We start from the raw sequence: 27,239 nt of genomic DNA, 5'->3' as shown, positions 1-27,239 counted from the left end.
TATTTCAAGCCACATCGCATGTCATTCTACCCGTCATGGACTGGCATACAGATTACGGACAAAATTGAGATTACTGACAATTGAGTTTGCAAAATTAAATGGAGTGACGTGACATTAGACTCTTTAGTTCCACTACGCCAAGCCATAAACTCCTCGCGTCGTCGTAGTCGTCGTCTTATCCTGCAAATAATGAATTGCAGAGGCGTGACGAATGTAGAATCATTTAATAAACAACGTGTAAACGAGTTCACAATAAGACTAATGACGGTTTAGCATACAATGCAAATATATATTTAAAGCAACAACAAAGTGGCTAAATCAAAACCAACACACGCCACAAGAAAAAAAGAAAAACATGTAATAAATATGTGCAGGGTTCGTTCGTGACAAGATGATGTTGACATTGCAGACGGAATTAATTTTCTTACTGTGCTCAATATTTATTTTTCTAAAATCTGCGCCACGTTTATCCATAATCTACTTAGACTTGTGCTGAATAAGTTAATTTACAGTTTTGACAAACCCTGTAAAATATTGCTTTTCTAATACAATAGGTTCTTAAAGGGAGATTTGTAAATTAGCAGGAGCTCAATGAGTACCATGATTCGTGACAAATAGCCAGTGTCACGGCAGGAGGGGGACGACCCACGGGGTAGTCACACACAACCCTAGTATAAAACTGTGACAATTGGGATACCGGATTAAAGTGTGAAGTGTGAAAGAATTTGGGAGGAAATGGAGACATCATCAGCACCTGAGAGAAGAGGAAAAAAGGGTGAAACAAGCAAAGCCGCTCGTGTCTATAGGACATTTGTCGTAAAAAAAGAAAAGGAGACCGAGTGAGTGGTTGCTTGGCATGAATAGTCGTCTTTATAGCGCAGGGAGTCGTCGTTTTATTCCACGACTCGTTCCAGGGCAGGGTTGTCGAGAGAGGATAAAAAGCGTATGACAGTGACAAAGTGCGGTTCCAATGCAGGAAAGTCGTTTGTTGTTGGACACACGATTTGCTGAGAGGAGGAGGACGACGACACAGGGAAAGTCCCAGCTGCGCTCCTCCTACTCGATATTTTTTATACTGATGCGACGCTACTTGTGGAAAATGTGCAAAAAAAAGGATGACAGGGGAAATGCGACATATTTTTAAAGACATTTGCAGTACAAATTTTGTACATCTTAAACTCACGCATATTCGAGTACGTACTTACATTTATATGCAAAAGACTGAGACATTTTGAAATCATGCATTTTTTGGTAACCATATTTTTACTGACGCGCTGACCCCATAAGAACAATCGTTATCATGCCTCCATTATTAAGTATTTCCGCATTGGACACATCTCACCATAGCCTTCGTTCTCCCATCATCAGCACATTCATCGAGAGAGAATGAATTCGTGACACTGCTGGTCCGGCTTGAGGGACAAATGACTCGGTGACATGCAACCCACTATTCAAATGCCTCCTCTCTCTGAGAAAAAGAGCATTTCCGAATTTTCTTCTTGGCCATCATGGGACAACGCCGCACAATGGGAGGTTTTTTTTGGGTGTGTTCGTCTTCCTTCTTCTAAATTCATCTTATGCGATGGGAGAATTGACATTGTGTTTTTGTACGGCTACCGTAAATTCTAAAGATATTAGTGGATCGCAGGGAGGGTGTGTGCATTTCTTCATTTACGGTAATACACGAGGAGAAGGAGACCACTATCTCTTCTCTGCTATGAGTCAACATAGAAGACCTGGGAAAGGATGGGTTGAGTAGTTGGATTGGATTGGAGTTGAAAATACGACAGATTGACCGTTGACACGCAAACACAATTTATAGATACACTTTGAGAAGGATGCATTGTTTCTGCCATTTGTCCTCCTCTCCGCTTCATATCATTCTACTTTATGGTCGGGTAGCAGAAATAGAAAGACACGTTATTTCCTATCTTTATTCCGGGTGCATAATGTCAGAAATCGGGCGAATGTTGAATGGTTATTGGATTTTTATGTGGTTCTTGTTCTCCAATTTTATTGCTACTACTTGAAAATTGAATTTTCCTCCGTCAGATTTTTCCTTGTTTGTTATATACTCGGATTTAAAATATACACACATTTTTTTTACAGTTTTCTAATAAATGCACGAAATTTCACGGCTGTTGATTCCGATCATCACCAACTGTTGACCATTAAATGCATTATTTCTATGCACATATTGTCAAGAGAGAGAGAGAGAGGGACTCCCTGCATGGGACACGAACTCTTCTTCTCACAATTATGCAAAGATGACAATTCATAAAAAAGTCTTGAATTTGAATACAGTGAGTAAAGTGGTCAACTCAAATTCCACCGTGGTCCACAACAGCACAACAGTTAGTAAATAGAAAAGCGTCATATACTTACTTATTATTTAGTATTCACTGAATTAAATTCAAGAGTGAAGAAGAGTTGAATGGCAATTCACCACTCGCACATTATTAGAAATTCAATTGAAAAGGAGAAAAAAGTTGATAGTCCTCTCTCTCTGTAGTCGTGTCAAAAAACTACGGCTCAAATCTGTGAATAGATCTCACAAAGACTTTTGTATTCTTTCTGGTGAGGAGGAGGATAATACAAAAAGCTCTAAATTATAAAACGTCCCAGTCAAAGTCAAACCGCAGCAGACAGCAGCAAGCGCACCAACCAACAAACTTTGCTTTTTACATGAAGGAAACTGTGTGCTCTTTCGACGTTTTGTGCAGTGGATGATGGTGCCCTGCTTCCAATTCAAATTCAAATTTTTACATCCAGAAAAAAAAATTGTCTTGTCCAAGGAGAAGAAAATGCCATACTGCGCGTCATGCCATGCTGGTTAGCTATGTATGAATCTTGAGGAAGAACAAGTCGGGAATACATTTTCTAACTGGGATTACAGTCACCAAGTCAGAGTCAAGGGACGACAGAGGCAAATTATACCAAGAAGCTATACACATAATAAAATGGAGTATTACAAAAGTGGAACTCGACGAATAGAGTAGTTCGTGATGCTTTAAAAACTGTTGATGGGCGAACAATAGGAAATGAAAAAGTGGCAGTGTTCCCAGTGCACATAAACTCCGCAGGGGTTCCACAACCCCAGAACTAAAGAGTTGTTCCAATCATTTCATATAAAATCATACGAAGGAAGGAGTAGGCACGGGAGGCTATTTTATTTTAGACCGAAAAATCAAAACGAGCTTTTTAACACTTCTTCTTCCTTGGTGTTTTTTTAATATTGAGAGAACGAGAACAGGGCAGATGCAATGCACTTTTTTTATTGGTCGTATTTAATACGGCAGAAAAGCGGATGCGAAATTACTAAGCTGCGTAATTGGATACATTGTGTTCAGTCAATATTTTACATTTTATTACAACTTTTACAATTGCTTTGTTTGTTGATTAGTTGTAAAATCATGGATGAGTTGATATTGGTTGTAAATCGTGGTGATAAAATGGAAATGACACAAATTGCTGGGTTCTTTTGGTAGGAATTCTGCTTCAGAAAATGTTTTACGACTCGTTGTTGTGTTTTACACGTGTAAGTTTAAAATGTCAAGAAAATTTTGCGTTTTTTAGACAAAAATGAATCATTTGATATGTTCAAAATGAAATCTTTACACGTTTCCGTCTCATTCTTTGTACACAATTTATCCAAAATCTTTTCATACAGGACAACAAACTTTTATTAAAACTCCTCCTATCGTCGCAGTCACCTCGGGTATAGTATTTCCAGAAGCCATACCAGAAACATACCAAATTACAGCTTCTTTTTTTTACCCCGCATTATCTCCAGTATTGACAGAAGATGACGAATGACAGGAGGGCACAAAGAGAAAAATTGAATTGAATCATCCATCCCTTAAAAAATACGATCCAAAGTTTAAAAACAAACATAATATCCATGAGGCATGCATCCCTTTGGCGTAAAGTGGGAAGCATCTGCTGCTTGCTCCCTTCGTCGATCGTCGTCGTCCCATAAAATCAAAAACTTTGCTTGTTGAATTACCGGCTAAAATTGTGAATCATCGTCATCGTCCGTCCTCTCTTTTTAAAAAATGGTTGAATAGACATTATCAATCCATGCAACAATGAAACATTAATAAGTGAATGGAAGGATGAGTGAGTGAGTCTCGTCGTCGTCACTCTGAAATTCTTATGGCGAAATGTGTACATGGGTAGGCTGGTTACTTAATGTTGTATTATATATGGCTGCACACACACATATCCAAATATCCACTATACCCGTCTGTCAAGGGTATTTAGCGAAAACAATAAGTTTTTTGAGTGGATCATCTTCTTCGTCAACTAAAACCGGGTCCATCCACCTCATCGTCGTCGTGTCCATTGTCCACCTTTTTGGATAGTCAAAATAATATAATATTTAATAATGGTGCTTGTTGTTTGTTGTTTGAATACGTAAATGAATGTTGACTGATCGTGATCGTGACGGAGCGAAGCTTGGTCATCGTCACGAGGGACAATGACGAGTGGGACATGCCACATTTGCTGGGTTGCTGGCTGGGGTGTGTGTCGAATATGTACTCGACTCTTTGGACTACTTTTTTTGTTATATGCAATAAGGGGGAATTCAAACTCATTGATTCAAATATTCAAAAATGTATGTATATAAATTATGACGTGGTTTTAGTCTATATATTTCCATTCAAGATTGCGTTTGAATAGGATGAGTCCCATTGTTGGGAGGGTGAGCAGAAGAGCTGCCGGATGATAAGAGAAGAAGGGATGTCAAGTTACACATGACCCATTATTCCTCCAGGTCCGGGGGAAAGGGACGACGATTTTGTAAAGTTTGAGACTAATTGAAATCGGCGATTTGGAAATCCATTCATAAATATTTTGTGGGAGAGTACATTATTTTGTACATGCATTTCCTCCTCCTTAACAAGATAAGAGAAATTGTAGGATGACTTTTATTCCACTTTGCATTTACTCACATTAATTATTTAATAAGTTATGGGCAATATTTTTAAGCGTAGAAACTATTTTGCATGCATAATTACATCGAAAAAGTAAGTTATGTAAAAGAAAAAGTGGGAAAGAAGAAGTTGTTAAATAGTTAGTCGAACTTTTAGCAGAGTTTGATTTTGCTCGTCTTCTTCATCTTCTTGTGGTCTCTCGGTCTTCTCGCTCGTCTCCTGTTTTTCCTTCCTTCCTTTCATTCCTCCTCAGATTTGCGCGTATCGATCCGCGTTTGCCATTTGCGAAAAAGGGAGGTCCGTGTCATGTCTCTGCCTCCTCGTCGTCTTTCCATCGCCATCCCATTCGTCGCCTATCATCATCACCATCATCATCACAATCTGGTCCAAGACATCTCCATAAGAAGAAGAAGAAAGTAGGGAAAATTTTATGTATGCATTGAATTTAGATAAGATGACGATGATGCGCATTGGAGACACTGGATTTTTTTGCGTAGAAATTAACATCTCATGACCATCAGATCGAGCGAGACGATCAAATTTTGCTGTCTCACTTTATCCTTCGTTGTGCTGCAAATCGCATAATTTATTTTAATAATCTGTCATTGCCACACTTTCAATTTAGCGAGTTGTTTTTCACCACAAATTTAAACCTCCGCAGGGCTCACGCTCCAACAAAACGTAACATTTTGATCCCTTCCTTCCTGCCTTGTGGTCGTTTGTATGTAACTGTTTGCATTCATTGGCATTATTTGGAGTGGATGAGCACCGAGCGTAATAAGAAGATGGCTATGTATGGATTTAGATTGAACTTAGTCTCTCTTCTAAATATGATCCAGTTGTCAAGTGTCAGTCTCAGGCGGAATGTCTTCCTTCAACAGGCATGCATTCACTGCTTATAAGCAAGAACAACACGCAACTAATCCAACTTTTGAGTTCATGATCAAGCATAATTTGAATTTTAAGCGAGTTTTTGGTGCAATATGAATGAATGAGATTATGCCTTGTCAGTTGTTCGAGTTAGTTATCGTCATTACGTTTTATTTTATCCTTTTAGTTTTTGTTTTAGCTCGGAAATATTTATTTACTCTTGTGTATATTTACATATTATGTATTTATGTATTATTGCCAGGCTGTCATTTTCAGACCAAGTATGTAAAAGTGTTGGAGCATCATCATCACCAGTAATCCATCAGTGATAAATAATAACTTGAATAAGCGTGATTTCCAACGGATTGGAACTTGTGGTGCAAATACATCTTATATTTGCAGACTTCTTTTACTACATAGTCAGGGTCACCAACCAGCTAATTTATTTCAGAACATGTTACATCACACTGATAAATACGATACGAAAATAATTTTAATAATTTCGTTGCTTAAAGTATTGATTCTTTTTTATCGTCCGTTTCATCTCCGTGAGTGGGAAGCTGATTAAAAATGACTAGTCTATATTTTTACGCTGCTTCAGCTGCTTGCTTGGTGACTGAGATTATGATGACATGACACTCTTTTTCTTTGACAAAAGAAGCAGAGTCGGGATAAAGACGCACTTTATCTGCATAATGAAAAGGGTTACATCTCCTTAAATTTGAATTCAAATCATTTTTTGTAGCGTGGTGATGAGAATAAAAGGTGTATAGCAGGCAGAGGCAGGCAGAGAGGACCCATGATGACAATCAGAGTGTTCAAAATTCTCACAATTGACCATTGATTGGCAAACCAAAGTTAATACATGGCAAGGAAATGTTGTCAGTCGTCTGTAAAAATAAATTGTCCCGAGAAACAGCTCCCATTGTGTCGTAGATTGATGTTGGAAGTGTGAGTGAGTTAGTAATTTTTTTTCAGACTGTTGCAACTCCACGACTGCTAAAGAGTTGTGTATGTGCGATTACGATACTAAAAGGACCGTGTTCGAATCGTGGTGTGGTTGTTTCGACGAGGAGGCAAAAAAGGGGGTAAAAAATCTCAAAACATTTGACCATGCTGTAGGTAAATGACTGATCTTGACAAATGCAATGGCATAATATAAGTACGTACATACAGAGAACATGGCTCTAGGAGTATAAATGTAATGGATTGCAAGTAAATGCAATGTGAGGAAAAACTAATCACTTACATTCATTGCTTAAACTACCCACGGACCTTGAACTTATGTCATGGTTCATAATTTCAAGAAATTATTTTGTCTGAAAATTAATTTGATTTTCCTTTTAGAGAAAGAGATTATAATTTTATTGAGGAATTGTCAGCTCGTTGGTCGGGTATTAGATATTCAGTGTTGGTAGGTGTGGGTTTTATCTAATTTTGACACAGGTCACCACCATCGCACGTAGATTTTCTTCAAAATGTAGAGTAATTCATGTTGTGCATACATTTCTTACTTTATGGAAAAATATCTAAATTGTGAAGAATGGTAATGACGAAGATGATGACTTTCTTTAACAACAACCTCAACTTTTTCAGGTGATTACACTGCTCATTTTAGTGAATTTCATGTCAGGAAAAGTGCATTCTTCTCCAAGTGCAATTCGCATTCTTTGAAAATGTCTTTGGTCAATAGTACGTGGTCGTTCGTGGTTGGTGACTTATGTGAAAACTTTGAATATTATCGTCTTCCTTGCGTCTGCTTAAAAAATGAATGGGCCAAACTACAAAGGGTTTCGACTTTAAGAGTTGTGCATTGTCCAACAAATCAATGTTGGGCAATAATATCCTTCCCTTTAATATTACAATGGTAGTCAATTCTAAAAATTACATGATTTTTTAAGCATGTCATCATAATTTTGTTGAGGTTTTCTTCCTGGAATATTATTTTCCTCTGTCGTCGTCGTCGCTATTTTACATTGACCAGAGTGACCACATTCCTTTTGTTGTGGTTATTGGGCACCAACTTTTGAAAAAATTGGCCGTGTCGTGAACTACAATTCCAGATCAGAGAGAGGAGTGAGCAGACTGAGTGAACTATGTCCATGTCATAGTCATAAAATTTTTGTTTAAAAATCTTGACACGTAACTCTTGGAAAGTGAAAGAGTAATGAGTTTGCCCGGACGACGACTAAAGTTTTGGTCTGAGAATTTGTGAAAAAGTGAGGCTAGGAAGAATCAGTGTGCTCGCGTGTAATGAGCCTGATTATGACATGCATTATGACCATTATGGACCATGGGACAAAAACTGGTCCTTGATCATCTCTTCGCACCACACCGTCCTCTTCTTCTCCTTCTATTACACCACATGCCATTAGTTTTTGCTAGTAGGAGAATTTACGTACAAGTGGTGGTTGCTTGTGTGCCTGTGTAAATGGAAATATGGAAAGGTCGTCCTCAGTTCAGGCAGATAGTCGTCATCTTTTTCTATCACTTTCGACTGGATGGAGAAAAACAGAGTCGCTCAATCCTCATAAAATGAAATGGAAAGTTGGGAAAATGCATTCATTTCATTATTATCGTCCCAAAAACCTCAAACTTATAATTAAGGCAAATTCGCACTATTCTTCAGCTGTCGTTTTCTTTGGTCATATTTCTTCCCCTGTAAACTAAGGGGTTTGAGATTACAAGAGGGAGGAAATGAGTTGTCTTCTTCTTGAGTCCCATTTAATTTTAACGGGGCAGAGTAAAAGAGTCCTTTTCTGAAATGACCATCATTTCTGTTGTGTACATAAATACGTAGTTTGCCTGAAAAATGCTTCAACCCTCGTTTAAAAAAATCCAGCAGAATGACCACGAAAAAGATCAAAAGTGAGTGAGCAAAGCACACATAAGACATATGGCCCTGTTTTCCTTACTTCCATACGACCACGATAGAATGTAATCATCATTTATTTTGTGAACTTCTTACAGACATTTATTTACTGACTCGACGTCATGATCTGCTTGAGCAATGTTCAGTTCATGCCTCGAGAAGTAAAAAGAAGATCGTCCTCGTCGTCTTTGGCACTTTTTGCTCAAAATATTTCCATAATAATGATTTTTGGTCGTGGTTTTCGGTTGTCTTCTATCATTTCACTGCGTAACATTTGTCTGAGAGAGAAACCTCAGGCCAGACGGACGAATTTGACATTTATGACACGACCTGTATAAATGGACAAAAAATGACCAGAGAGTGATCATTAGCAATTTTTATGATCTTTTATTTCGTATGGAGTGAGGTATGTTCATTTGTACCATGGAGTGTTTGTATATGCTTGATGACGGCAAATCATATATTTGAGCGTAGAAATCAGTCAGGGTCAATTGTATTATGGTCAAAGTTTTGGATTCGTATTATTAGTATTACTTACAAAATTTGGGAGAAAATGCACACAAAAAGTAATCACGAGACATGCGATTAGATCCTAAATCAAACATTGGAATCATATCTACATGCATGCAGAAAGATGAGATTTGATCTGATGGCATTGGCCCAACAAACTCATTAGGTGTCATTAAGTCCTTCTGGCTCTGGACCTTTGATGACATTACTTGATTACATTTTTTATATTTTTCATCCTTCTTCTACGTCCAATCTCGATCCGACCGAGAAGGAGGAGGAGGAATGTACTTTGACACATCACGTACTCTTCTTCTGGATGTATGTACAAGGAGAAAAGAAGAGATGAGTCGGTTTGATGATTGGATTTGGATGGAACCAGAAAATAAATGGATTTTGCCATTTTCAATCGAGCATCGACTTCCACACAGCAACTTTTATGACTTTTTGTCCCAGACAATCCAACAAATTGATGTATGTGTATCTATCCATTCTGTTCTTCTGCGTTGGTGTGATTTGGTTACATGATGTGGTTACATGATCTGATGTCCACCATCGACAAGGAGAAGGAAAGCAGTTAATGGTACTCTTACTGCAAACACTTATCGCTCTCCTTTACTTTACCTGGCACCCCACACCCAATTCAAACCACTCAAAAATTTGCAATTTCTCCATCTGATAATGAAGAATTCCAATCAATCGGTGGTGGACGCGGACTCTTGTCCAACGTCAACAATCAAGAATCGAAGGACATTAATGAACAAAAAATGGTTGATTAGATTTTTTTCCTGAATTTGATTGGACATTCACCGTAGTCGTCCGTCACCCACCAGTCTACCTACACACGCTTATGTAATAATAGTAGCGTGTACTCGTCCCGGTCGGAATAATGCAGTGAGTGAGTAGGCCTCACGTTCAACAAATACGCGGACGCGGACTTCTTGGGCGATGTGGATGCACTAATGTGATGGACACATGTCTTTGAAACAGTCCCCAGTCTGCGGGTCTCTTGGTGCGTCCTCATCAGCTAATTTAGAAGTCATTGTGTCGCAGCGAGCAAGTTGTTGAGAGACAAAAAATGATAAAATGATGCACCCACCACCACCAACATGTCCATCTAACCAACCATTCTTTTCTCCTCCTTTTCTATTGTGTTCCTCCGGAGAAGAAGAAGATGGGACTCTCTGCAATATTAAATCCTTCCTCGTTGTTATGTGTCGGTCGGTCTTCTTTATTTACTGAAATCTTAAGCGAAATGATTTTACATTGTAAAAGTCTGCCTGGAGCTGACTCTTCTTCTTTCTTCTTGACGCAACACAATGGACAATGACCACCAAAGTCCATGCAACCCTGGGGGAAAGAAGAAGAGGTAGTATCAGTAGTAGTGGTTTGGTGGCAAACATACGACGACGACGACCAAGACGACCATCACGACACGGCTAATGTGTACAGAATATGTACGGACGTATGCACATAGATACAGGTGCAAAATAAGTAATAAAGTGCATGTCGTGTAAAATAATTTAATAGGCCACATTCCTGATAAACTGGTTTGCAAAATTTTCAAAGATTATGATTTCGCAACCCATTCCGTGTTAGGCGTATCACACGACACGATCCTTGCAAGCACTTTCCCCAAAGAAATGGTGGTGGTGTAAGTTCATTTGGCGACTGTTGACGCTTGGGAAATGCATGTAAGTGACATGAGCTTTCGAGTTGATGTAAATCTCATTTACTGCTCAACATCAACATCATCAACATCAGCGTTTGTAAAAAAAAATGAAATGAAATGTGTAGCAAGTTAAACACAACTGGATGACTCAAGCGAGCGAGCTAGTTTTTTATGCTGCGTATATTTATTGACAATGGAAACGCGAACGTATGTATTTACGTACGGCTGGATTTAATTTTGAAGAATACACATTCTTCTCGACGTGACAACGGACAAGCTGCTGCTGCTCGGACATTAGCTTCTGACTTTTAAAAATCTTTCGATAATGGTTCATGTATGATTAGCTCTTGCTGCTGCTGCATCAGCGGACGGTTAGTTGTCCGGCGTGGCGTTACAAATGGCGATAATGGATTTTTTATCTGCTTTTTTACGATGGTTGAAGTGTGTCTCATCTCAACTTGTGGCTTAAGGACAATATTGTCTCCACACGAAGAACTTTTATGCATCATCTATCTTATAAGAAAAGTAAATGGGATTTGTGGTGTGATTGGATTCTATTGTGTTTTTTTTCAGTATTGGAGAAGCTTATGACATCGAGGGATGATGCCCTGTCGATTTTTGACGTCTGCTCGCTGGCCCTCTATGGGACACACGCATTGCCCATTCGGCTCAAGATTGTCATCGTAAGTTATATAAGTGCTCCCATTTACAAAACTTGTTAAGTGGTCATAATACTTTACCTCGAGTCCTGCCTGAGCTTGTGCTTGAACACAAAACTATCTCATCGTGATCTCGAATCTCAATGTGTGTGTGTACCCTTCGGCTTTACTTACTTACCGGCCTAATTGAGGGATTCATTCGAAAAATGTGGACGACTCGCTTCGTCGCTTCTTCTTCAACGTGGAATGACATAACACAAAGAATGACAGGATGACACGGTGGAGGAGGATGAGGAGCCGACCTGTGAAGACTTTTTTGTGAACCCTTATGTCGTACACAGATTCCATCGCACGTCACACAGCTACTTCAATAATGCTACCACTTAACTCCTTTTTGGGGACAGGAGGAACGCACACACGGAGAGATTTTAAGATGAGAAATGATGATACGTAGCTTAAGATGACGTTATTTATTTAACGTTTGTCTCCAATGTATTTACTCGGTTGGGTTATGATCGGATAAAATCGAGGGATTTTTAACACTTACAGAAATTATTTACTTTTAGGAACGACTTCTTGCCACACTACAACCGGACGAAGTTGACAAAATCCTTCGCAGCTTTGGTTGGACGCCGCAAGATTTGGCGAGGGGATATATGGTTCAGGTAGCAAAAGTTAATATTTGATTTTCTTTCCCCCATGAAAATAGATAACACGTAAAAGTGCATATGTAGTGACCAGTTGCATGCATTCTGCTTCTTCTCCTTATTGGAGAGATAAATGATTCGGGGGACACGTGGTCATTTGACAATGTGACAGTAAATAGTGGAGAAAAATGACCGCAAACAAACTGCGGAGGCGGTATCGTGTATGGAGTCTCTTTTGCCCAGAAAAAAGACAGAACATTGTTAAGGGAATAAAGTTCCAGTGGGAATTTCTCGTGTTATATCAACGTCCCAACGGCAACTTTTCTTATTTTTTCCACAATCCCCACCACCACCGCCACGACTACGCCAAAGTAAAAGAAGCTTGTTCATTCTTTCTTCTTTCTCTTATTTTTTGTTACCACACGGAATGTAGTGGGAAAGACATTGCGTTACACTTTAAGAGAGTGAATGGCTGTCATCACTCTGGGCTCAAATGGCGTTACCAACTCTCAAAAGAAACAAGAAGGCGAATAACCATAACTTGAGATCGGACAAAGAAAAACATGCCATAACATTTCTGGGAGAAAAATGGGATGTTTTCACTTACTTTTGCCAACTGGGACATACATTTCTCCTTCTTCTTCCCCCACAAAAAGAACGAGTGAATTCATTTTACGAAATCTGCTGACTTGGCGGTGCTACTACGACATGTATGAAGCAGATATATGTGTGTCGTATATGGGTACGAAATAGTACTAAATGTACACCTTATTTTGGCCGAGTTAAGAAGAAAAAGAGCTCGTAACACTTGAGAGACGAGGTTGATGGTGACTTTTATTTGTTGTTTTCTCTCGTGTTATTCCTTCTAAATTTATCTTATGACATTTTCACAAGTAGGAGAGCAGTATCTGGAAATTGGAAGGGTTGAATTTAATCGGCATTATTATCAAGTTTTTTTTTCATACACCTCGCGTCCCCAGTTGAGCAAATGGATATCTAATCCAAATAAATTGATATTAGCACGAAATTCTACTGCTTTCTCCACCCTGTTTTTTGCAGGATCCTCGTGGCGGTCTCTTATCCAAGTGGACGATGCCCCCTCGAGACGAGGAGGTTGTCATTCTCCAGCAATTTTTCCGTTTCCCGATCACTTCCGCGCTAAGTTTTGCCCTGATGAGGGACGATTTTCCCCTCATGTCGCCCGGCATGGGGGCAGGAGTCCTTCGCCCGAGTAACTTTTCTTCCCTGTTTCATCCCCTATTGAATCACACCTTGGCCCCCTCAACCAACAACCCGGCCACACCCAGCCTCAACAACAATAATAACACTTCCTCCGCCAACAATAATGGCAACAATTTGAGCAGCACCAACTCCACGGGAAGTGCTTGCAGTTCCTCCAACACTTCCCTCCTCTCCCCAAAGAGTCCTCTAAATCATAACAACAATAACAGTGTGGGAGGAGGAGGAGGAGGTGGTGGTAGTGTTCCATCAGCGGGATCTCTTTTCGCCCTAAATTCACATCTCAACCATTTGGGTGGACTTGGACTGCCTCACTTTCCTCCAGTCTCGCTAGCTAATTTCACCACCAATGCTCCAACACCGAGTAACAATCATTCTAATAGTAACCACCCCTCCAGTGGGCAAAATAATGGGAAAAGTCATCATCAACAGCAGAATAATGAGCAACGCGGCGGCGGAGCTGGAGGATCAGGTAAGTCATTAGTGCCACGTTTTTTTTTACTTTTTGCCATTTTTGGAACTTGAAGAAGTAGTTGGTTTAGCGATTGCCAAATCATAAATTCACCCTTTTTGCAACACCTTGTTTATCTATTTCATTAAACCTGTCCGTCTCAATGAAATCTTTGCAAGTGTTGACTTCATCTTCTAATCAACTTTTGACAAGTGGTTGTTGGAATTCAGTCAGCAACGATAATGAATGACTGACTGTCATATTATGCAGAAAGCGTCGTAATCTTCTTGTAGGTATGCATCGATATCAATGATTCGTACAGATTACATGACCCAGCGCAATGACGACAATCAGATAGATTTGCATACATACGTATCTACAGATCACTTATGTAAGTACGATACATCATGTATTGATTCTTTGCCATATTTTATCCTTTTGTTTTTGGAACAAGAATCAAAAGTGATCTGATCACTATCTCATTTGCATTTAATAAGTCGGGTGATTGAATCAAACTCGTCCCTCACCCGGTCTCATAATTATGGACCACAATTTGAACGCGCAAACTGACACTGCTCAAGACTTTTCGCAAACCTCATATGCATTCCAGTCACATAAATATGTTTTTTTTTGTATTTCAAATCAGATGGGATCATCGAATACAAAATGTAAATGATGATCAGGCTGAGGCCAGTATTTTTCTCTGTACTTGTAATCATCAATTTCGGCTGTGCAGGAGATGATGCGTTTAAAAAATTAAAGTCATCAGTCTTCTTTTTGGAGTGTAATTGTCCTGCATCGCATCGCATGCATGGTGAGAAGGCGCATGGCCGGAATGACGGGACGAGATTTGAGAACATTAATTAAGCGTTAGGAGGATTTTGAAATTGACAACGACGACGCATTGCGTTTAAAACCGGATTTGAGTTTAGTTACCTGCTGAATTTTAATAGAGGATAGAGTTTTATTTAAAAAAAACAGTTGCAAAAAATTATAGTACTAACTCCACTATAGCAAGTTACATACATACGTATTTATCATGAATCTCACCATAAACAGGGGACAGAAGTCGGGGACGCAACAGTCGCCGCAGTACAAACTCATCGGCTCTCAACTTATCCGTTCAATCCGACTCTGACGAGGAAGATAATCACAACTTGGCTGAATTGAACTTGTCCTCCTCTGCCGCCGCCGGCCCTACAAATTCATCATCCGAACAGAGAAAGCAGGCAAATGAAGTTGTCGATCTGAGCTCCTCAACCACCAATACGATCAACGGGAATCTGAGTTCAAAGTCGAACAGCAGCAGCAACAACAAACGGATGTCTTCATCCTCCGTCACTGGTGGGAACGGGTCCTCCTCCATGAACCACACCCCCACCTCATCCTCCTCCAACAATGATCACCATCCGCTCCACCACCTCCACGCCGCGGAACGAGATCGGTTGATCAGCTCTCTCAACTCGTTACTTCCAAACGCCACAAATCACATGAACCATCATCACGGTGGTCACCATCCCCTCAACCATCACCTCAACCATCTTCACCAGCAGCAGCAGCAACACGGCTTGGTGAAAGGAGGTGGTGGTGAAAGCTCGGTGGAAAACCATCACCACCACCACCAAAGCAGCAGCAGGGAGAAAGATCAAAGCAACCACCGGAGCAGTGGTAACCCGTTGGGGATGAGTAACGAACTTTTAAGCAATCTCAACAATATGCACAATCTCAACAAGTCGGTTGATCTCATGGCGGCGGCGGCAGCAATGGCGAACAGTAGTAATGGACCTTCCAGTGGCGGTGGTGGTGGTGGAGGAGGTCATGGAACTCCACATTCACGGAAGGCAATGCAACCCTTGAAGAGGGAGCGAGGTTGGAATCCAGTTCCGATGTCAGCAGGTCAACTTGTCAATCCCAGCTCGGCCATGACGGCTGCAGGTAATTACTTGGCGCACATTAATTACTTTCTCCATGCGTCAATCACGTTCTGTTTGATGTGAAGCACATAGAACTTAAGAGCTTCCTATAATTTTGCTATACTTTCAGGAAAACGACGTGTGCAATGTTCCGTCTGTCTGAAAACATTTTGCGACAAAGGAGCCCTCAAAATCCACTTTAGTGCTGTACATCTCCGTGAAATGCACAAGTGCACGGTGGCCGGGTGCAATATGATGTTCAGTTCGAGACGATCGAGAAATCGGCATTCGGCGAATCCAAATCCGAAACTGCACTCGCCACATTTACGGAGAAAAATCTCGCCACACGATGGTCGATCTAGTACGTGTTGAATTGTTTTTTTGCTTTATAAGGAAAAGTAGTATATCTTTTTTGACTGTATGATTGACATTTATTGAATGAACAAGTTTTGTCATCTTGGTATTTTATACTAATTGCACATGGACAGAAAATAATTTGTGGCGTTGAACCTAGGTCAACCTCTCATCAATCTGAATAATCCTATGCTATTTCCCGGCTCGGGAATGAGGTTCCCACCATTCCTGCCTGGGATGGGGTTGCCACATAATGGTCGTGGTGGGGCTGGGATGTCGCTAGATGACAAGGATGATGATAAAAGCAGTGATGATGACACTATGGATTTGAAACATATGGTGAAAATGGAAAGGTATGGATTTACTGATTGCGGTGCTTTTTTAAGCATCAACTTACGCTTTGCTATATTTGAATAATTTCTGCAGAGGAATGATGATGGATCCCGACGGCTCCAATTCAGAAGCTTCTTTCTCCTCTAATGAGGCAAACGAGGAACTTCTAGAGCCGAAATCTTCCCCATCCAATAACAGCTCTAGCAACAAGAAGGACGGTGCTCGGAAGAGAAAGTTGACAAATCCGGTAAGGCCAATTAATTAATTAAATTAATTGAGGTGTGTTGTGTAAAGTTCGTTTTATTACCAAGTCAAGCCTACATATTCATACCAAAAATAGGGCATGCATTCTCTCTCTTAAATTTCTGGGGTAATTTATGAAACCACATTTCTAACATTGCATAACAGGTCCGTCTTTCCAACGTGGCTGACGAGTCAAACGACGAGTTTTGCTGTTACGACGACGGGACCGTGGTCTCCCATGAGGACGACGACATTGAAGACAATGACGAACCCGATCAGCGATATCACCACTTATCTTCCACCAAAAGTGAGGATGGGAGCAGTGTGAAGCATGGTGAAAGTAATTCCACTTCCCCACAAAACGGTCACCCTGGAACACCCCCGGACGGTACAAAGCATAACGCCGATGGTGAGTACGACGATCGCGATGGAAAGCGGAGAAAGTCGTCGGACGGAGAATTACTGGATTCCACCAAAGTCAACAAGTTAAGGACTTTCGCCACCAAGGACGCCAGCAGCAGGAGACTTTCTTCCTCCGATGACAACCACAACAACCCAGAGAAAGGTATGAACCATAATGACGATGGTAACAATGAGGAGGAGACTGACCACTTGGGAAAGTTGGAGGCATTACCAATTTTCTCTTCCACCTCACCTCACAACAATCTCTCGGATTCCTCGTTAAAGTCTGAAGATGAGGACAACAGGGAGGAGACAGGATCGCCGAATTCCAGTGAGTGAGTGTTAAAATATTTTTCTTGGAAATTTTACTGCTGCTTAAAAAATAAGGAGGTAAAAGTAAAAATTCAGCCCATACAAAAAATTCATTACAAGCTTTTTTTGCTTTTTGTACGATTTTAAACACGTAATTATTAACTCGAATCAAAATCCCGATTAGATGGAGATATTCCTCTCGATCCAGAAAACCCAAGGCGATGTCTGGTCTGCGGCAAACACTTCCAAAACCATTTTGGACTCAAAGCCCACATGCAAAATGTACACTTGAAGGTGACTAGAATTTTCCCATTAATCGATATTATTCATGGGGGCAAGGATTCCTATCACTTATTGATTTTGCTCGTTCCCTGATTGATTTTTTAGTTGATGCACAAATGTACGGTGGACGGTTGTAAGGCAGCTTTCCCTTCTAAGAGATCCCGAGATCGTCACGCTTCTAATTTAAATCTCCACCGTAAACTTTTGTCAACTTCTGACACCTCAAACCATGGCTGTAGCAGTAATGATAGTTTTAACAAGGACAATGATGACGAGGAGGAAGGTGAGACGCCTGGATCTCTTCTGGATACCTCACCTCCTTCTCTTCTTGCTCCTCATCATGCCCCGCTCTCCACCACGACAACCACACCCAACGCGTTCTTCAATCCTTACAACTTATTCAACAATAATGGATTTGCTGTTCCTCCCAACGTTCTCGGGCTTCCGTCTCAGGTGAGCATAAATTTTTGATTTTTGTCGGTTTCCACTCTTATTACGCAGAAATTGAGGATAATATTCCATCAAAATTTGTCTCAAATTATTTACAAGCTTAACGTAAGGAAACAAATGAAAATGTTTGACAATTTTCCAAACTCTCATTTTCACACGGTATATTTTTACTACTCGTCGTATAAAATGTGTGTTTTTCTTAAAAGATAAGCAGATAAATTATGAAAATGAATGTTTCCAGAGTCTAAGTCCACCCATGGGTAACACGCCGTGGAATCCATTTCTCCACCCTTTTAACATGTTCCCCTCTGCTTTTGGTGCCCCTCATCTTACCTCCGGGGTTCCGAAAGACGTTCCTTCCATTGTTGACGTGAGTACATAGTTTGACCCACCCCGTATTTTTATTACGGTCACTTTGTAACCCCTACTTGGAATTAATTGCAGTGTCGCTTTTGCGGAAAATCTTTCGTCGAAGGTCCAACTTTTATCAACCATTTGGAGTCCTCCCACTCCGAAGATTTGTTCAGGTGTAAATGTTGTAGTTTGGTGTTTGACTCTGGTAAGAAATTAGAGTCTCACTCTAAAACCTGTGTAGATTGAGCAATAATAAAACAGTAAGTCTTATATTTATTTAGTTGTATTAATTTATACTAAATATTTTTAGTAGTTGCATGTCACCAGGTTTTAATAATATCTAATTACTCAATTAATTCACTCATCATATCGCCAGCAGTTCCTTTTATTTGAGTTCATAAAATTATGTATGCAGGTACATAATTAATTAAAGTTAAGATTAAAACTCTTCATAGTCAGCCAGGTTATTGGGGTATTGTACATACTAACAAATCTTAGGATTAGATTGAGAATAATCACTTAAACATATGGTTAAACACGTAAATAATAATTTTAAAGTGATCCACATATGACATTTGACCTCCGACCTCGAGCATTTCACTGAACAACAAACCCACCACCATTTGGGGGCTTCTTACATATAAACCTTCATAAAATATCATTATATTAGTATTTATCGTAACGTAATTACATCCACAAATCATCTCCATCATCATGCCTACACAGTATAATTGTACAGATCATAGTTTTAGTAGACGCCAGCCGATGTCACAAAAGTTTAAGTGACCCGCTGCATTTTAAGCTTTGTAATTTTAATTCAATTGTTATCAAGGTAAATAAGGAATTAAATAATTTAAGACTCGTTACAACATAGCAGAATGCTTGATTTTATTTATTAGAAGTCTGATTTTTTAACGAGTCCACAATAAATACACGATGACAGAGAAAATCTAGAAAGTACATATGCTAGTTTAAGTATAAATACATAATTAGTGCGTAATTAGAAGGATAAATACTTGTAGAAAATGTAGTACTAAATTATTACTGTAAAGTCAACCTTACTTATCACCCACTAGAACCTTATTATTGTCTCTCATTTTTGTCACATTTTAAGAATATACATCCATAAATCAAATCAGTGAATAATTTAGCTGAAGACGCTCGTTCAAATAGTAATAGTTCATCTCTAGCTTAAAAAAGTAGCCATACTTAATTATCGTTGTTATCACTTTATTGTAAAAGAATGAATAAAATATCGATCTCGTTTTTTGTTATGAAAGTCCAACCATTCGAGTCTCAATCTGCTCCAGAGCTAAGATTCCTCCAGCATTCGTCCAATTCTTTATCCTCGGCACGTCTCACGTCCCGAACTCGATTTTCCATCGTCATCACCACGGCTCGCAACTTGGTAAGTTGGCTTTGAAGATGAGATTCTTCCCGTTGGCTCGCTCGTATTCTGCATTTCATGGCCTGCTCTTCGATATTTAGCTTTTGTATGTGCCTGCGGAATGGCATATACAAAATATGCATTTTATTTTGCACACTTTTTAATAGGAGGGGAAATAAATAAGAAATTGCGATACCTTTCTTTCAAGAAAACTTTTGCTCTACATTGCTCCAAGGCGATTTGTTCAGCTTTTACCTCGTCATTCTAAAATTATATAGCAGAAATCTGAGTAAAAATCAAGGTGGTATTATTGATTTATGAGATACCTGAACTTTTTCCAAATGCTGCAATTTTTCTGCTTCTGCCAATTTTAGGTTGGATACTGTGGCTTTAAGTTTCTAAACAAGGTAAGCAACTTATGTCAGAAGAAAAAAATAGTTAACAATCTGCATGTCTCAACCTACCTCAATAATTTTAACGTGTCGATGATTATCCTTCTCTATCATTTCCACTTTCCCCCTTTCATGACAGATTTCTAACTGTGAGTTATAAAGCTGTGTTTGTAAGTTATGGATTTCTTGGGAAAATTCTCTCCGATCAAATTCCGTGGCAGATTGGAATTCTTCAAACGTGTCGTAAAATTTGTCCAGTTGTTCGTAAAGGTCTAGAACCCAGGAGCGGTAGAGATTATAGAGTTGCTAGTTTCAAAAATGAGGAAAATATCGTTATTTATGCATAAAGATTTGAACAATTTGTATGCATTTTTATTATCCACCTCCAACTTTCGCCAAGGTTCGACATGCGACTTTTCTATCGAGGTTTGTTCCTCTTTGTAAGTTTTTGTAAAAATTGTCTCCCACTCGTCAAGTTCGTCCAGGGAGAATTTTATGGATTCTGTGGACGAGGTGGGATGTGGGGGGTCGAAATTCGTGGAGGAAGAACCCCAAAGATTTGAGGGGGTGGTATTATTCTTCTCAAAATGTGAAGAACCACTGACCAATCTGTCATTTTTGGGTGGTGAGGGGACATGACCATCTTTCTTAATTGGAATGTGCAGCACAGTTTCCACTTCAGATACGTCGTAATCATTATCATCATCGTCATCGTCGTCATGAAAATTATCACCATTATCACCAATTCCACTGTGTCTATTATGGTCCAACTCCTCTCTCTCGAAGGGGGAAGTTGACACCGAGGTGGGGACGGTAGGTGCTTTCAGTATTTGCAGCAACGATTCATTATTCGTGGATGGTTTATCCTTCTCGTCCTCGGTGGTGGTGGTGATTCGACTAGTTTTATTATAAGTTCCGGCAACAATGCTCTTGAGATTGGTGACTTTTGCCTTCCTATAATAATTTACTTCGCCTTCATATTTCGCAGTATCGAATTCTTCAAAACTAGGGTCGTAGGTTAAAAGTCTGACCTGGTGGGACGGAAAAGTAGTGAAAATCATGCATAGTATAATGCTTGTTATAATTAATTTTATGCTTATTTGTAGTACGATGGAAGGGGATCTCCCTGCATGATGATGAGATTTGCGAGCTGATTTAGGCTTGGATTTGGATCTGTTTGATCTTTTCTTGCTCTGCTCTTGGTGTTGCTTATGATTTAAATGGTCTAAACTTTCCGTTCTACGCATCATTAATGATTTTCAGATACGTGTGACACAGCAAACTCTAATAATACATGCATGATAAGTAGTTCTTGATGGGCCCAGCTTCAATTAACGGCCAAGATTGTTTGACAATTTATCATAATACAAGGTTACGACAATTGCTTCGAGAGCGTCAAAAACCTTCATTTTTGAAGCGCTAATTATTTGGGCCGTCGCTAACGGTAATTAAAGCACATAAATTTCTGTCAGAACGCCGAAATAGCCGATTTCACATTTACAACTGCATAGATTCTTGTACCCATGGTGAAAAAATAATTCGAGGGAACGAAATGGGAGTGTTGATAATTTTTGGGCGTTTTATTTTTTTTGGTGAAAATTTGTGCGGCGCACACTGGAGTCTACAGACTCCAGGCTTTTCGAAAATTAAAGTTTTTCAGTCGTCGAAGCAATTGTCGCAACCTTGTAATTATTACTAAAGTTGTCAATCAACCTTGATTAACGGCATAAACATTAAATATTTAATAATTGTATCAATTTCCCCCCGTCGCTATGTTACAATGCTGTACAAAATATATGCAAATGAATCCCCTGTAAATTGTCACAATTAATTTTCAAGCGTCATATTTTATTTCAATTTTAAATCGTTACATCAAGATTTCATGAACAATTATTTATACGATTTGATTGCACAAATGCTTTAAACAGCAAAACCATGTTTACATTCGGTTTTATTTTTTGGCATTAAAACTATTGCTATACGTATTTATTAAGAATTAAATAACAACTTGTCATAAGGGGCATTTTGTGACGGAAAAAATGGTATGTTCTTTCTCACTGCTGGTTAAATATCTATCAGCTAAATACATAATAGAGGTGTGTGTTTGTGTGCTACCAAGTGCAGAAGATTTGTACGAAATAAAACTAAACTTAGTTAAAACAATGGGACAAAAATTTGATAATAATATCACTATGAAATCTGAGACGTGTCATTTCAATATTTTTTCGAATAGTACATACAATATTTTACACTTTGTAAGTATTTAAAAGAATGACACATTTTGTCATTTTATATTGATTGAATCGCCTTTCTCCTCTTCCCTCTTGAGATAAAGCAGTGCGTGGGTTTTGCTTACTTAATCCTACCCATTTAATTAAAATGTGCTGTAAAGCTTTGTTCATTTGAGTCATTAAAAGTGAGTGAGCTGCTACTTATGTATTTAAGTATGTACAATTTACTTTCACTATTTTGTGTCATTTTTTTCCACGTTTATCATCATAATTCGATTATGTGTGGTAAACTCATGAATTGTGACTAGTTCTAGAGCGGCGTTGTAGATGAGACTGTATTCCTATAAATATCTATCTAACTATTGCATAATAATTAAGGTAAGTTAAGATTATTAAGGTGAAAGTGTAATGAGTGAATGAATGAATGAGTGGATAAATTGTACATTTAAAGAATGGGAACCTTTAATGAGTATTTCGTTCAGGCTATAAAATCCTGTTGATTCATTTCTTATATAAACTAACAATTAAGTATTAAATCTATATTTAAGCAAAAGTTTTGGTGAGCAGTTGATTACGACGAGGTTGGTTTTTAAAACAATTTTTTCTACAAAACTGCGAATGTATGTACACTTGTGGAATTGCGTGAAGTAAGAATGGGTGTGCCCACCAGGTGAGCAAAATACCCTCCCGATTATATTTGATTACACCATATCGTCAATAATAAATAACTAAGTTAGTTAATATACAAACTATTCTCGAGGAGCAGATTGTTCCTGAAAATGTAGGGGTTAAACATGGACAAGCCCTGGTTGGAGTTACCAACGGAGGATGAGAGTGCATTGGTGGTGGCCGTGGTCATGAAATCGATTTCTGTGGTGGCAGGAGGCCGGCGTTCTCGTGGTCGTGGACTGATACTACTCAGGTCGGGTGCAGACCCCGTGGACGAGGGTGGAGAGGGTGACCGACCACTGGGTGAATAATCGGTGGGTGAGGTGCTGAGAAGCTTTCGGTGCAGATTTAAATTAGAAGAGTGACGGTCTCGCGACCGTTTTGAAGGGAATGCACTCATGCAACCGTTCACCAAACAACGGTGCATCAACTGTAAGCAAATAGAGGCGAATTGCATAAGTAATAGTACATAGCACCACCATTTCCCAATAATAGTGCGTGAACTGGTGTAATAATTATGGTTAATTCTACGCTATGCAGACATGTCTGCCGCCATCATATTAACTGACTCACCTTTAAGTGTACGTTCTGATAATGGACCTAGAATTATTTTAGTGTTATAATTTCTAAAAACGTTAATACTTTAATTTAATTGATTTTTTAGTATTACCTTTACGCCAAACTGATTCTGAAATTCTTTCCCACATGCTGAACACTTTCTCGGGTTTTCGCGATCTATTGGAATGTACCCATCTGTTTTGTGGGGAAGAGAAACAAAGATTAATTTCCAGTTATCACTCGAGAGCGTCAACCAGGAGCAGATTTTTTCACTCGGCCAGCCAACTAATCCTCTACTCCCCAGGGGTGAGAGAGCAGTGGACTGACTGACTGACGGCCAGGAAGGAGAAGAAGAGGAGACAGATGGACAACAACTATAAGCAACGAAACGAAGGGGAAAGTGGGAGAAATCTCATCAGACACTTACTTGAAGAGGAATTCGACCTCCCCGTGTTTTCCTCATCATCGTCAGATTTCCCAAGTTCGGACGATTCTTCAGAATCGTTCTCTTCTTTGATAGAAGAGGAAGAAAAAATTGGGAGATTCTGAAGTCGTCCTAAATGATCCACATCTTGGGCTTGATCCCGACGGGACTTTGGGCTGGGTTGGTCATCAAGAAATTCTTGTTCGTTTTCTCCTCCTTGTGCTTTGTCATCTCCGTTTTCTGAATGGTTTCCACTTATTGGGCTGCTTTTTGTAGTGTGATTGTACTTTTGCTCGGCATCATCAGCATCCAGTGTTGATTCCTCCTTGTCATTACTTTTCTCGTTTTTTGAGGTCGGGCTACTGATCAAATCTAGGGCAGCTGCGGAATCGTCTTCTTCTACATCATCCTCCTGGATCGGGGGAGATTGAGACTTGGTTTCCCCTTCTTCTTCATCTTTAAACCGTTTTGGTGACCCTGTCATCCCATCGGTCGCGATGGTGGTCGTGGCATCGTCGTCTTCGTTGGTGCTGCTGCTATTTCCCACAACCGTGGTTCCATCATCATAACAGCAGAATTCGTCGTTTGAATCATCCGGAACACTGGGAAGACGGACAGGGTTTGCTCGTTTCCGTTTCCGAGCACCGTCCTGCTTACTACCGTCTCCTCCACTGCTGCTGCACGTCTTGGTGATCACTTCGGGAGAGAATTTTGCAGTCGAAGAGTCCTCGTTAGTCGATGAGAAACTGCCCTCATCCGACATGTAGTCGTCATTATTGACTTGTTCCTCTCTACAATGATAACAAATGGGGGAAAATGAGGGTTAAGTAATAAAGTAAAGTGGAGCTGGGAATCTGACTCATTTTCATAATAAGCGTTTGTCACGAATGATCATGATAATAATTTGGGGACGGACAGTTGGACATGCAAATGTTGTTTAAAGAGCAAATTTATATATGATGTACACATGCAGAATAGGACAAGCAAGTTGTGGGAATGCTAATTAATGAGAGAACTAACATACATATTTTTATAAAGTTCAATGGTCTCTGTACTCACTTGTCCATCTTGACCATCATGCCGGACGCGACCAAATCCTCGTCATCGCTGAAATCTTGATCCTCGTCTTGCATGGCACCTCCATCCTCGCAGTCTCCATTTGGTGAGCCGAGACCCGGAAGGTGGCCGGAGAGGAAGGGGGGATACCGCATTCCTGGTGGAAGCATGAGCGTGGGGCTGTTGATATTGAGAGCAGGACCCGCCGTGCGACCATCGTGGGGTGAAATCTTTCTCCGAATGTGGGGAGAGTGTAGTTTTGGATTAGGATTTGCGGAGTGACGATTCCTCGACCTTCGTGAGCTAAACATCATCGAGCATCCGGCCACCGTACATTTGTGCATTTCACGAAGGTGAACTGCACTAAAGTGGATTTTCAGGGCACCCTTGTCACAGAATGTTTTGAGACAGACGGCACATTGAACGCGTCTCTTGCCTGGAGGGAAAAATTAGGGGAAAATGTGTCAAATGCCGAGGAGCCACATATTTATTTATGCTGAAGATAAATATGCAATTTTAAGTGTAAAATAGTGTTCGTACCAGTTGCAGGATTCACCAAATGAGTCGCCATTGCCACCGGAGCTGGTAAAGGATTCCAAGATCTCTTTCCCCCCGTGCTCGCCTTTTTGTTGTTGGAAGAAGAAGAAGTCGAATTATTCGGGGACTGGTGGTGGTGATGATGTTGATGATGATGATCTTGTCGCATGGACACATTTTCTTGCTTAAGTGAGTTCATACTGCTGCTGTTAGTGGTGGTACTGCTGTTGATGGGAGAATGCTTGCTGGATGGTGCATTTCCCCCAACGACGCCACCGTTGATCCCTGGCATCCCGGGGGACGTAGACCCCGAAGAAGACGTTTGTCCACTCAAACTCATTGCCTTCTTTTGTTGTTGGTGCTGTTGCTGTTGTTGCTGCAAACTTGCCGTAACCGAGGATAAGAATTGTTGGGCTGCAGCGGCCGCCATGAGATCTGAGAATAATTAGGAAGAAGCAACATGGAAAATTAAGCAAGATGGAACTTTATGCATTTGACTAATAAGGTGAATATTATGGAGATAATAAAATACCGGTTGATTTAATGTTGCCCAAATTACTGAGAAGGGCCGACATATTCATCCCCATCCCCATAAGTCCCAGCGTTTGGTTAAAATTATCTTCAAAACTGGGTGGATTTTGTCCCGCTTTTGGAGAGCTGTTACCCTGCCGAACCGATTTGAGGGCTTGTGATACCTAATAAAATATGGCATAAATATGATGCTAATCGCTGACACGTCAGGATGAATTGAGAAAGAGTGAAAGTCGAGCAGATACAAGTAATGAATTTTGACGTATGCATATTTTACAAAAAACTCTTAATAGCTCTTACCGTCATCCCCCTCGCCTTTAAAAGACTGGCTGCCGCCGCATTGTTCAGAGATGTGGCTGAGCAACCACCCGAACTGCCACCAGATCCCGGCTTGACACTCAAGTCCATCACCGAATCGGGCAATTGTTGTCGCTGTGATTGCGATTGAGACCTGTGCTGGTTATGATTATGGTGATGATTGTGATGGTGGTGTTGCTCATGCTTTCTCCGCCTCTCGTAGTAATCACGCTCAGACTCGGAATCATCGGAAGAGTTTTGAGACACTGAGAGATTGAGGGCTGCCGATGAGGCGAGAAGTGACACTGGGTCTTGACCTCCTCGCGGACTTGTGGACCTCATTTTGAGACCTGGGAAATAAGAATGAATGGATTTTTTTGAGGTGACGGAATGTAATTTATTGTAATGCTTCTTAACAGGAAAACCGCATAGCGCACACACGACAACATGAACCCAGTGAACAAAAAGTAATTAAGTTTGGTGTAAGAGGTTTGCAAAAATAAGCAAAATAAATCTTTCAAATCTCATTGATATGCTAAACTTGTACAATATTTGAGTCCCCGAATGACATTCTGAATCCAAACTTTGTGTTTCCTTCGCTTGATGAGAATTTATCGCTTGTAACAAAAAACACTTTAATTCCATTCCTCCACATTCAAC

At 40.0% G+C, this 27,239-nt stretch overlaps 3 protein-coding genes across 6 annotated transcripts in view; 1 reads left to right on the top strand and 2 right to left on the bottom strand.

The window, feature by feature from the left end:
- Positions 1-19,779, top strand: part of LOC110849110 (zinc finger protein basonuclin-2) — a 74,301-nt gene extending 54,522 nt beyond the window's left edge. Inside the window, exons 4-16 of one of the 3 annotated variants that reach the window (XM_035851025.1) lie at positions 11,432-11,541; positions 12,084-12,182; positions 13,224-13,875; positions 14,914-15,789; positions 15,898-16,128; positions 16,282-16,474; positions 16,548-16,701; positions 16,863-17,430; positions 17,596-17,705; positions 17,799-18,146; positions 18,243-18,302; positions 18,385-18,513; positions 18,588-19,779. In XM_035851025.1, coding sequence (XP_035706918.1) covers positions 11,432-11,541; positions 12,084-12,182; positions 13,224-13,875; positions 14,914-15,789; positions 15,898-16,128; positions 16,282-16,474; positions 16,548-16,701; positions 16,863-17,430; positions 17,596-17,705; positions 17,799-18,146; positions 18,243-18,302; positions 18,385-18,513; positions 18,588-18,743 — 3,686 coding nt within the window. In that variant the 3' untranslated portion in view covers positions 18,744-19,779. Of the gene's footprint in view, positions 1-11,431; positions 11,542-12,083; positions 12,183-13,223; positions 13,876-14,913; positions 15,790-15,897; positions 16,129-16,281; positions 16,475-16,547; positions 16,702-16,862; positions 17,435-17,595; positions 17,706-17,798; positions 18,147-18,242; positions 18,303-18,384; positions 18,514-18,587 lie in introns of those variants that run through there. The other 2 variants (XM_022096486.2, XM_035851026.1) reach the window with 2 other exon arrangements.
- Positions 19,767-21,523, bottom strand: LOC118435392. Its single transcript, XM_035851401.1, has 6 exons — positions 21,386-21,523; positions 20,660-21,307; positions 20,349-20,582; positions 20,211-20,282; positions 20,081-20,148; positions 19,767-19,998 (listed from the first exon to the last, which is right to left on the bottom strand). Exons 1-6 carry the CDS (start codon positions 21,521-21,523, stop codon positions 19,794-19,796), a joined length of 1,365 nt encoding a protein of 454 aa, XP_035707294.1. The 3' UTR covers positions 19,767-19,793.
- Positions 21,524-22,103: 580 nt separating this feature from the next.
- LOC110848642 (zinc finger protein basonuclin-2) overlaps positions 22,104-27,239 on the bottom strand; it is a 35,823-nt gene continuing 30,687 nt past the window's right edge. For both annotated transcript variants that reach the window (XM_022095902.2, XM_035850855.1), the window contains 8 exons: positions 26,583-26,929; positions 26,284-26,446; positions 25,755-26,186; positions 25,218-25,650; positions 24,162-24,949; positions 23,847-23,929; positions 23,750-23,776; positions 22,104-23,606 (listed from right to left, as the gene is read on the bottom strand). In XM_022095902.2, coding sequence (XP_021951594.1) covers positions 23,241-23,606; positions 23,750-23,776; positions 23,847-23,929; positions 24,162-24,949; positions 25,218-25,650; positions 25,755-26,186; positions 26,284-26,446; positions 26,583-26,929 — 2,639 coding nt within the window. In that variant the 3' untranslated portion in view covers positions 22,104-23,240. The remainder of the gene's footprint in view (positions 23,607-23,749; positions 23,777-23,846; positions 23,930-24,161; positions 24,950-25,217; positions 25,651-25,754; positions 26,187-26,283; positions 26,447-26,582; positions 26,930-27,239) is intronic.

This window comes from Folsomia candida, unplaced genomic scaffold (assembly GCF_002217175.1).
Source record: "Folsomia candida strain VU population unplaced genomic scaffold, ASM221717v1 Fcan01_Sc004, whole genome shotgun sequence".
In the NCBI taxonomy this organism is placed as follows: Eukaryota; Metazoa; Arthropoda; class Collembola; order Entomobryomorpha; family Isotomidae; genus Folsomia; species Folsomia candida.
The sequence above is the reverse complement of the archived record's forward strand: the minus strand, read 5'-3'. Positions and strand labels throughout refer to the sequence as shown.

Excerpts from the sequence above, each read along its gene's own strand:
- LOC118435392 (XM_035851401.1), bottom strand. The coding sequence starts at position 21,523 with ATGCGTAGAACGGAAAGTTTAGACCATTTAAATCATAAGCAACACCAA. Across the intron at positions 20,283-20,348 it reads GACACGTTAAAATTATTGAG|AAACTTAAAGCCACAGTATC; the intron begins GTAGGTTGAGAC and ends TACCTTGTTTAG. Across the intron at positions 19,999-20,080 it reads AAAGTTTTCTTGAAAGAAAG|GCACATACAAAAGCTAAATA; the intron begins GTATCGCAATTT and ends GCCATTCCGCAG.